The sequence below is a fragment of the Gossypium raimondii genome, chromosome 2 (assembly GCF_025698545.1).
Source record: "Gossypium raimondii isolate GPD5lz chromosome 2, ASM2569854v1, whole genome shotgun sequence".
Classification (NCBI taxonomy): Eukaryota; Viridiplantae; Streptophyta; class Magnoliopsida; order Malvales; family Malvaceae; genus Gossypium; species Gossypium raimondii.
The window spans coordinates 38,060,970-38,071,707 of NC_068566.1; the positions used below are offsets into that span (position 1 = coordinate 38,060,970).

Consider the following 10,738-nt stretch of genomic DNA (forward strand, 5'->3'; position numbering starts at 1 on the left):
GTTTGATGTCTCTAGACAATGGAACCATGTTTCAAGACACTAACTCCTATGCCTCGAGAAAAAGTCTCATGTCTCAATACCTTGGGTTGAAGGATCACTAATTTAGCTGCAATGTTTTATATCTTGAGACAAAACCACTACATCTCAAAACTTGGCACACTATGTCTCGACTCTCGAGACCTTTGCTCAAAAATACATGAAATGCTAAAAAATGTTCCTAAATGAATCGATGTTGACAAGCTAATCAGACTAATTACTAAACGTTCTTTTATTTGCTGGCTTGCTTTTATGGAGAGGTTGCCTACTAAAGATAGGCTAAGTAGCTGGGGGACGGATGTTAATGGTGGCTGCAAATTTTGTGATAACCAAGAAACAAGGGATCATTTGTTCTTGGAGTGACCCTACTCTAGGAAGATATGAAAGGATATTTTGCAGATGTGTTATGCGGAAGCGCGGGGTTGAATTTTAAGAGCCGGTAGAAATTGTAGGCAATTCAGGGATCAGAGGAGGATTAAATTGCAGTTGCTAAAGATGATAAAAGACTATTTGAGAATTAAATAGGTAAATGCTAAATTCAATAGGAATGATGCCGTAAATAAGAAATTGTGTATAAATTGGGGTATTAGTTATAGATATAGAGGAGGGTATTTTTTGTATTGATCATACCACTGTTGTAACTTTGATCTTTGTAACAGTTTACTACTTTTTGGTTATAATATAATCACAAAGCTTATCCAAATATATATATATTCACTTCATGAGATTAAATTTGCTATTGATGGTAGAGTTGCACCAATTCTTTTTATTCATTAAATAATAATTTATCATTTTTTCAAACTCAATCCAAATTATATTGAAAGACTTTAATTCTAATATGATTTTGGCTTAAGATTAGAAAGCCTTTAAAGAAAATGAAAAATCAATTCAACCATTGCACAAAATTCACAGCTAATTAGATCTCCACTATTAACTAAAAAATTAATTATGGTTTTCATATTTAATCACGTTAACTATTAAAATCAATTAATTAGGTCTTTCTCTTAAAGAGCCTATTATTTTATGCATTGTCAAATAAATTTGTTTCATTCATTCAACCAAATCTTTAGATTTATATGTTTGTCGTTGGATTTTTAGAGCCGGATGACAAAGAACTGAAAATAATGAATGAAGCCAATAACAAGCACATCAAATACACAAGAAACAATGATTTATTTAATGTTACAACAGACTGGCAGTTTGCTTGAGGGACCTGAACTAAAGGAATTGGCAGAAAAATACAGTAAAGGTAATTTCATGCAAATCTTATCGCCGAACTCGCTCGCCTCCAACGATGAAACCAGTAGCATTTTATTTGATCATTCTTCAGGAACAATGAACGTAACTTATTTGTTGTCTTCTAATTGAAGTCGATGACAAAGGTTCGGATTTCCATCGGAGCAAGTTCAACCACCAATGCAGCTGGATCAACCGGTCCACCTCTCACTACTTTTGGCACTTCTTCGGGGGAGCCTTTCACTTTCCACACCAGCCTCTTCTTTTCCATTTCCACTCTTCCTTGGTTAGCAGATAAGCTCATTTCTGTTACTTTATTTATCTGAACATAAGAAATTAAAATGATGTAAATTGGTCAATAACGAACACAAGATGAAGAGTTTTCATGCACCAGAATGACGCTTTTATGTCTATTACCGGTTCTTCCTCTCGACTTATGACCAATTATTCAGATAGATGCAGATAATCTATCAAAACAATACTTAGAAATATGTCCCAAAAAATTGCCACAATAAGCTGTTGATACACTTCTTGATATTGGAACCAATGAGGGACAGTTATAATAAGGTTTACAAGTCATTTTTCAATGCAATTGAAGGCAAAGAGGACAGATTTTGTGCGAGTTTGATTGGCAAACTTTGCATTGCTTTACCTTCTTATGTGCAAATACTTTTTTAAGCTGTACACTTGCCATAACTGAGAGATCCTTGTCCTCCCCAACCTTGCAATATGAAGAAAAAACAAAATCAAAGGTTAGGGAAAGAAAGGAAATGGTTGAATTCTATAGATGATACATCAAAACAAATTATCAACCTCGTATAAGTGTGCCAGCCGAAGAAGAACTTGCCCGTTGTCCAATTCCTGCAGATTCAAAGAAATATGGTAAAGCATGAAATGAACTTTTCCAAGTCATGGTAAGGAGGAGATGCATTGATGTAGTACAAATAGGATTGAAACAATCTTATTCAACCACATATCCGTTGCATTAGGCAGAGTTTGACACCAAGGACAGAACTGCAGTCCGTGGTATCTTCTATAAGCTTTTCTTTCTCCTTTCTTGTTGGGGGGAATTGGTCATTGAAAAAGACAAGAGATATGTACCTGGAGGGTTATCATTGCTACATTATCTGGTAAAACATAGGATGGATCCATCCCAGAAAAGGATGAGACGTGGGAATTAGTCCATCCATCTCCTTCCTGCAAAATGTTAAACCAGACATTCATTAGACTTGGGCTGATGTAGAATATGCAAAACAAAATTATTCAGCTTATTGCTTTCACCTGCTGAGTAAAGGCTAAGAGAAATGGAGAATATATCTCCTGACCAAATGATCGACGCCACTTAGCTGCCTCTCCCAGAGGATCGATTCTGAGGTAATATTTCCCAACGATCTATTGAAACTAGATTTGTTAGCAAAGATCTATGCAAAATACTAGTCTTTCTGCAAAGTAAGATCAAATATATAACCAACATGTGCTTACAGTTAGTCCACTGCACTTATTTTGAACACAAACCGTTTCATTTAGGGTTTCTGCAACACCTCTACCATCATCGTGAAGCAACCTCCTGTATGAAGAAAGTAGGACCAAATTTTAGAGTTGTATGAAATGAATGGTTAACTTATCGGTGTATCTGTTGACGGAAATTCATATAGAAATGTAATATATAATCGAACAAGCAATGATAGGGAAGAGAGTAACCTATGGAGCATTAGTTCCAATTCACCATCCTTAATGCTGGCTCCACCCATGGATCGATCTACTAAGACTGAAAGCTCCTTATCGTCATCTTTAACATACATCCCAAGATTAATCTGAAATGAAAGCAAAAAAAAACTAACTTTTTTATGGCAGAGCCTTAAAGACCAATCAATCAAAGGGAAGATCGTAAAATTTGTCTTCTTTTCTATAGTGAAATGTTCGTAAAATTTGTTGGAAGGCACTAGTATATGAAGAGGTTTAGAGCAGTTATGAAACCATACAGGGTAATAGTTTCCTGCAACAGGCTGATTCACGTCCAGGTTCCAATCTTTTCGATAGTTTCGAATCTGCAAAATAATAATTCCAATAAGGATATGTACAAGCACATTGCCAATATCGAATATTGTAGTCATACATAATCCACCAACATGATAAGATATCAAGATAAGCAGGCAACAAACCCTTTCAAGGAAATCACGACAACTGGAATCTGTATAGAATGTTTTGCTGGTTTTCATATGTGTTAAAATCTTAGTCACAACTTCTTTTCCAATTCCGTCACTGATTGGAATAGGACCAACCTAAAATTAAGAACAAGCCTGTTATCCAGCCAGACAGCTATTTCACAGTAAATACATCTACATGCATACTCGAATACTTACAATGAACTCAAATTCTGCATGCTCCTTTCCCTTGTACACTCTTGTGATCTGTTTATGCACACAGTGACGTTAGTTACCAGACGAAAAGGGATTTAACAAAAACTGCTACTTTTCAAGTTTAGAGAGAATGAAAGAGAATATTCATCTGAAAATGTAGCAGGAATATCAGATTGGAGGTAATTGAAGACATCTACATGAACCAACAGGCATTTGCATGCGATTCTATTATTTGATTCAAAGGTCACTTGTTGAGGAAATAACCTGATATATCCATGAATTGATTCTCTGGTGTACTTCATCCAAAATTGGTCCCCGTAAAACAGTCAAAGCCTGAAAATTTTACCGTCTCATGAAGTTTAAACCAGTTTCTGTTCAAAAGTAGAATTCTAAATGACTATGCTTCAAAAATAGATACCTGGTGATCAGGTTTCAATGAATTCGTGCCATTTGGTCGAAAGATGTATGCTCCGGAGGCCTTCAATAAGTTATATCAAAATAGTTATGCAAAATTTTTTACATATACAATCAAATAGCAGAATTGTAAAGAAAAGTAGAGGCTTTCATAAAAGGTATATTATCACCTGTTTTATGTCAGTTGCTCCGGTATAAAAGCTATATGATTGCCTTACAGTTTCTTTTACCTTCAATTTCATACAATAAGAAATTAAATGTAAGAAATCCATATTAAGTAAATAGATTTAGCAAAATGCATAAATGGAAACCAAGAACCATATATCGTACCTTAGTTCTGCTATTAATGTAGCCAATGAGTTTTCGTTGTTTTGCAGAGAACACAAGTTTCAGGTCGCCTGGCCCTACTTCGATCACATCTTTTTGTTTTTCTTTAGAACTGTACACTACTTGGTTCTTTGAAGGAGCTGCTATGGCTGTTTTGTGAAACAAGGCCAACCAAATATACATTTTATGTCAAAAGAAAGTTAATACGAAATCTCATTGTCTTGTGTATTATTATTTTCGGAGAATAGCAATGATATATGGAACCTTTTTGTTTTCCGCTTGAGATGAAGTAAGTGTTTAACCCGAGAGGAGGTGCAGAAGCTGAAAATGCAAGCCAATACTTTGGGGTAACACTTGGGAATTTACCCAAATATGCCATGGAATGGTAATTTCTTATGGCCAAAGAAGCATTTAGCAGAGGTACAATCTGCGATTCGATTTCATTTCCTCTATGATCCTTAACGATGACAGTCTCATCAATAACCTGCAACAGGTAATGATGCAAAATCATTACGGAAGCATAAGGACAACACAAAATGAATAGAAGGTCCTTTGTCTTCTATAAAGATCGAAGATTGGAGTTTAGACTCTCATCCTTCTCATACAAGACATCCCAATATGGGACTGCAGACAAAAGGCTTATATGACAATAATAACAATGAGAGGAGCCAGTGAACTGTGCTTATGAAGCTATACATGACTGTGGAATTCATTTCAGACCTTGTCTGGCCATATTTCCAAAGCTTGCACAACAGGGGATATATGAGTTTTTTTATTGTCGAAACATAAGTCCTCTCATGAGTAGGAACCCAAGCATGAATGTCAGTCACTCAGTTGTATATATGTACCAGTTAATAAATTTGTAGTTTCAGACACATGCAAGAAAAGAACTATTAGCAAACGAGTGGCTGTTTATTTTGTTTTTTGTATAAGAGTGAAGTGGGATTGTGGATGTATGTGCAACATCACAGGAACTAAAGTGGAGGTCATAAAATTATGAAAAGTACATTACTCACCGGGATTCGTATAATATCCTCCCTTTTCCATCCCAAAGGATTGTAGACAACAACCACCTGAGAAAAGAGCACAACAATAGAGAATAATATAGGTGGAGTTAGATTCATCTTTCCATAATCAATGGAAAATTATAGTAAGATGAAATTGTGAAACTCTAGTCTCTTTTACCAGATTTTTTCCGTTTGACAGATCAACCTCTGACGAAGGACAATAACTTATATTCAGAAGCAGGCACTGAAAAGGGTAAATTCAAAATCAATATAGGAACTTCCAGGAAGATACATATAATCAGTTATAGAATTCTACTATAATAGCATTGAAATATGCTTCATGAACCTCTGAATAGATTAACTATTCTTAGACATTTGAAACCAAAGATCAGAGTTAAGTCATGCTATTGCCTGCTGAAACTTGGTCACTTTGTTCCCACTGTCTGTCTTTGAAGAGGACCTTGTTATAGAGGTAAGCGATGTTTCGACCACCTTTGCAGCCTGCATGAACCATTTTGACACGAGAATCAGCAAAAACTTGAGTTTTTGAAGTATTAATTAATTGTATGACAAATGACATCTAAACTTTACCTCCTCGTAGCCAATGGATAGTCTTTTCGCATAGTCATTAGCCACATGCTGCTTTGAAGTGCCACTGACTGCATCATGATGTTGAGCAAGTGCCAAAGCATCGGCTAAATAGTCAGTGTTTGGTCCAGCTTTACTTCTTCCCTTAAGGAATTCTAACTGTCTTGCTGCCTGTTGTTTATGTATAGGAAACTGTTACTATTTGTGGGCAAGAAAAAGAAGTCAAAGATGAAAACAAAAAGAACAGAAAATAAGACGAATAAGTTCTTTAGTAATATTCTTAATATGAATAATTTATTTAGCAAATATTGCAATTAGAAGTTATTAATTTTAGTTTCATTAAATAGAATTACTTATTTTACAAGAATAAAAAAATACAAAACCTCTACTTAAGGAGACAATTCTTAGTAATAAAATAAGATGAAAATTATTTCAATTTATAGAGAATACTCTTATCTCCTAATGATCCAAGATTAAGAACTCTTTTCGTTGAGTTTTAAGGTTAGAATCTCCCTTCAACGAGTTCTATATATTAATCATAGGTCATTCACGTGGTAGAAAATGCAACAAAGGAAAGGCTTTCTCAACCGAAGGGGACTTCCCTGTGAATTGCCTGGTGACTCGATCCATAACTCAGGACCATAGCAAAAACCAAGTTAAAAATACATCACAAGATATATATGACATGTTATACTAGTTAAATATGATCTACATCTTACCAAATAGTAGCCACTCATTGTCCTAACATAACCTTTGAGTGCAGGCCGGCTTGTAAAATATCCAGTCCAGTAGGCATTTATACGGTCTGCATATCTGATAATAGCATGCATCAGTTCTGAATGTTGGTTACATAACCAAAGCAAAACTTCATACATAGACAAGTTTTTAACTTCAGAAATTAAACTCACGGAAAGTAGTCATCAGTCTTCAGTGGCCAAGCCTCATTTGTAGCATATTTTGCATCAGTATATATCGATGGGGTAGAATATAGGGCATTCACACGTCCATCCTAAAAGCATTACAATCAGCAGTGTATTAGTAAGGAACAAAAGAAAAAGCACTAACATATCGATGTTAAACTGAGGCTTATTCCCGTAAGATAAGCAGAACCAAAACCATGCATGTAAGGCATTGGCATTCATGATTCTATCTGATGAAACATGAAATGACAAGTCAGATCGATGCTTGTTAATTGGATTATTCCTTTTTCTGGGAGTTGAGGTCTGAGGGTGTCAATCCAGACAAAACAGCATTCATAGTTCTCAGTTTCAGTTACAAGGAAGTTTATATAGTGTATTTTCATGTTGGTGTATGCGAAATCATGTGTATTCGTGTAAACTGTGACATAACTAGTCAATTTAAATGGCTGCAAGAAAGCCAAGTCGACAGGGCAGAAAAAGCTGGAGACAACAAGCATAAATAAGCATAGGAAAGGTCTTGGAGAACGCTAACTTGATTAACATAATGAATGAACTTGTCCATTTGCCGGAACCATGTGTGTGCATATTGATACTTGAAATCTGTTCCCATTGTCCACATCACATGATTTGTTCGAGTTATGTTAGCCTGAAAATGACAAGAAATTTTAGGTAAAGTGTCGACCTTTTCTAATACAAGTAAAGGCAGCAGGGCTGAACAGAAATTGCAGAAGTCCATCATAATTAAGATATTGCTTCTAAAATATCAATAACTTTGCATCTTCATAAACCGAGACTGGTAATAACAGATATTTCAGAGGGGAAGACGTCCAAATGATGCTGAATCTGCAGGAAAAGTCATAAAGGCATGCCATGCCAGTGTGATTTGAATAGATATGAACTCATATGAGGCATCTTACCTGAGAAAATGCTGCCGCTACAAACTCATTCACACGCTGGGGAACATTGTAGTCAAACAGCTCCATGTTATCCTTCAAAGTGAAAGACAATAACATAAAATCTCATTTTGTGCAAACATATGAAGTAAAGAGCTCATGAGTAATGTATATAGCAAAGAACTTACCTGGACAATAGGTGAATCATCATTAACTTCATAGTAGAAATTACTTGGAGGCTCATAATTCTCAGGGAATGCACCAGCAAATATCTAAAGAGAAGCAAATGAATCACTTAGAGAACTTAAGAAGATAGAACATAACCATCTCACTGATCCTCAACACCTGAACCTAATTTCACCATCTACCCACCTGTGATGATGAGCCAAGACTCTTGGATCCCCGCCAAACAACTTCAAGGCTTTTCTGATCTTTCCTTTTAGCTCTGTCTTGGTAATCAATTCGTGCGAAGAAGAGAGAATCAAATCCAACCTTAGCAGTATACAAAAGCTTACTTAGCAGATTGTTAGATACAGGATGGAGGGAAAGCTTACATCAACTAAAAAAATATTGCGTAGCTTAGATGTACCAAAATAGTTACAATCAGAAAGTGCTTAACACTCTGAGTGACCACAAGATCAAAAGCCCTACCTCTGCGCTCAACAAGTAAGCTTGCACTGCAGAATGTCCAAAGGGATCAATTTGCCAACCAATCCTTGGGGTGATATTAAATTCTCGTTTGATAAATCGATGGCCGAGAGTTGTTTGATCGATCATGTCGATGTAATGTGGGGCAGCTTCATCATGCATACACATGCCTCCATTTCTGCAAGTCAAATCATCAAATGCCCCACAAAACTTCAATCGCATGATCCCACAATTTCCCCCATAAGTCAAAAGAAAAAATTCAAGCAAATTTGAGTTTATTGATCCTTTACATTAACTCTAGTTGACCAGAGTTGAGGAGCCGCTTTACTGTCTCTTGAACTGTCTCACTCTGATCTCTCCACCATCTCTGGAAAAATGCCTGTAATATCAAACAAAAACCAAATAATTTCCATCATTTTCAATTTCCATATACAATTCATATAGGGTTTCAAGAAATTTAAGAAACAAAAAGTAGTTGCCTGTTCAACGTAAATGAACTTCCTGTTCTTGTCAGCTAATAATGCCGGTACAATAGAATCCAGGACATTCTGGACACAAGCTCCCTGCAAAAATTATCAATCAAAAAGGAAAAGGAAAATCAAAAGTTGCCCAAGAAATCCCAAAAAGAAAATCTAAAAAAAAAAAAAAACTGTGGGAAATATGAAAAAAGACCTGAATGGAATTATTGGAGCCGACATAGTACTGATCAACAGTTTTCAACCAACCAACATCATCATGCGTATGAGCAACCAAATGAACATTGAGTTTCCCGGAAACTATCTTCGACGTAGTATTGTAAATAATATACTTTGGTTCAACGCACCAAATGCTCATCAACGTGACCAAAATCAAAATCCACGCCCCATGAACAGCCATGGTTATCCTGGACGATAAACTCAGCTCAGAGAGTATAGAAAGTGAAAAGTTTGTGCTCTATAAATGAAAACAAAGCTGCATTTAACGATCAAGCAAGGATTTCAAAGAGCAATTGTGTCAGCCGATCAGTTCTTTGTTGTTTAATTATTTGTTTAGTTGTGAAAGGTGAGTGAATACATCAAGACAGGTCGCTTTCAATAGTATATAAAATATTACGAAATTACGGTAATTTAAAGAAACTTTTCTTGAATAAGACAAAGAACTGTCCTTGAAGTGTTTGTTTGAGCTTATCTTATACTCTCGACTCGAACTTTAACAATGAATCGGCGATGCTTTGTTTTTTCCCCAAAGTAACAAACACGTCCTTAAATCAATATGGAACCCACAGAAATCAAGGGGAATCAGCTCGTATCCTCCAAAGATCAAAAGAAAATCCAGCAAAATCTTCATCCACTGCCTTTTCATTAGACACGTAGACGAACCTCCCCCTCACTGGCCGGACCAAGAAATCGAGGAAATCAGGGGACAACAAATGTAAAACATAAACAGTTCAGTTCTTCTCACTTTGACATTCCCTTCCTCTCCAACTTCAGATTCCCTCTAAAATTCGCCAACAAACACTGAACGACGCCGTTCAAACCCACCGCTGCCGCCGCCTACCGGCATTTCCTCCATCATTGATCTACTAGGGGAGGTTAAGAAGATGGCGGCGACAAAGTTTAAGAATTCCGGTTTCAAGAGCTTGATATTAGGCTAGTGCAATCGAAGACCGTCGAAAAGTGATGAAAATATTGACTGATGAAGGTGCACAACCGAAAAAATGTGCAACTGTTTGAGTGTTGAACCGGCTGTCTCGCGATTCCCTTAGCGAAATAAGGGGGGGTTGTTTCCGCTGCCATGGTGGCTGAGGCTTAGAAGCAGAGCAGTTAGATATTCCTCTTTTATTAACTGTCATAATCGTTTTTCTTCTATTTAAAATCTACAAGGGTTCTTTAGTGATCGTCCCTTCTTCATCCACTGAAGTTAACTGCAGCTAAGTTGGTCTATTACCAACATGTTTAACTGAGAAACATGGCATGTGGAAAGGATCTTCGAGTCCAGAGGCAGCTATAGTTGATAGTTCAACTTACCCACTTGCCAATCACTTGATATGGTTCAAAGTATTTAGCAGATAACTTTAAGCATCTACGGCGCACCATAGAAGATTGTCTAGAAGGCGGTGTATATACCCGTTTTAGGTTATTAACATTTGTCAGGCAGAATTTTTTTTGAGGGGATGAAAATCAAATTATATATTTTTATTATAGTGAAAATTAAATTATATATATTTCATTATAGTAAAAATATAGTTTTATTATTTTAATAGTTTATATTTTTATAATTTTTAAAAGATTAAAATAAATTTTATTAATTTTGAGGAGTTTAAGTACAGT

At 36.0% G+C, this 10,738-nt stretch overlaps 1 protein-coding gene across 1 annotated transcript; it reads right to left on the reverse strand.

The window, feature by feature from the left end:
• Window positions 1-1,165: 1,165 nt before the first annotated feature.
• On the reverse strand, window positions 1,166-10,496 carry LOC105788641 (probable alpha-mannosidase At5g13980). Its single transcript, XM_012615600.2, has 29 exons — window positions 9,102-10,496; window positions 8,909-8,992; window positions 8,720-8,808; window positions 8,433-8,607; window positions 8,154-8,273; window positions 7,970-8,053; window positions 7,806-7,877; window positions 7,421-7,534; window positions 6,877-6,977; window positions 6,688-6,781; window positions 5,972-6,139; window positions 5,792-5,881; window positions 5,559-5,624; window positions 5,390-5,446; window positions 4,638-4,857; window positions 4,377-4,522; window positions 4,217-4,276; window positions 4,051-4,110; window positions 3,897-3,965; window positions 3,636-3,683; window positions 3,435-3,554; window positions 3,255-3,320; window positions 2,974-3,086; window positions 2,755-2,839; window positions 2,554-2,664; window positions 2,374-2,469; window positions 2,086-2,133; window positions 1,925-1,993; window positions 1,166-1,594 (listed from the first exon to the last, which is right to left on the reverse strand). The coding sequence occupies exons 1-29, from the start codon at window positions 9,303-9,305 to the stop codon at window positions 1,397-1,399; spliced, it is 3,027 nt and encodes a 1,008-aa protein (XP_012471054.1). The 5' UTR covers window positions 9,306-10,496; the 3' UTR covers window positions 1,166-1,396.
• Between the last annotated feature and the right edge of the window lie 242 nt (window positions 10,497-10,738).

What these genes read in the sequence shown, in the direction of transcription:
- LOC105788641 (XM_012615600.2), bottom strand. Translation starts at nt 9,305, where the DNA reads ATGGCTGTTCATGGGGCGTGGATTTTGATTTTGGTCACGTTGATGAGC. An exon ending in GTCGTGATTTCCTTGAAAGG is followed by an intron (nt 3,321 to 3,434) that starts GTTTGTTGCCTG and finishes ATTATTTTGCAG; the next exon opens with ATTCGAAACTATCGAAAAGA. An exon ending in TTGCAGGAAACTATTACCCT is followed by an intron (nt 3,087 to 3,254) that starts GTATGGTTTCAT and finishes CTTTCATTTCAG; the next exon opens with ATTAATCTTGGGATGTATGT.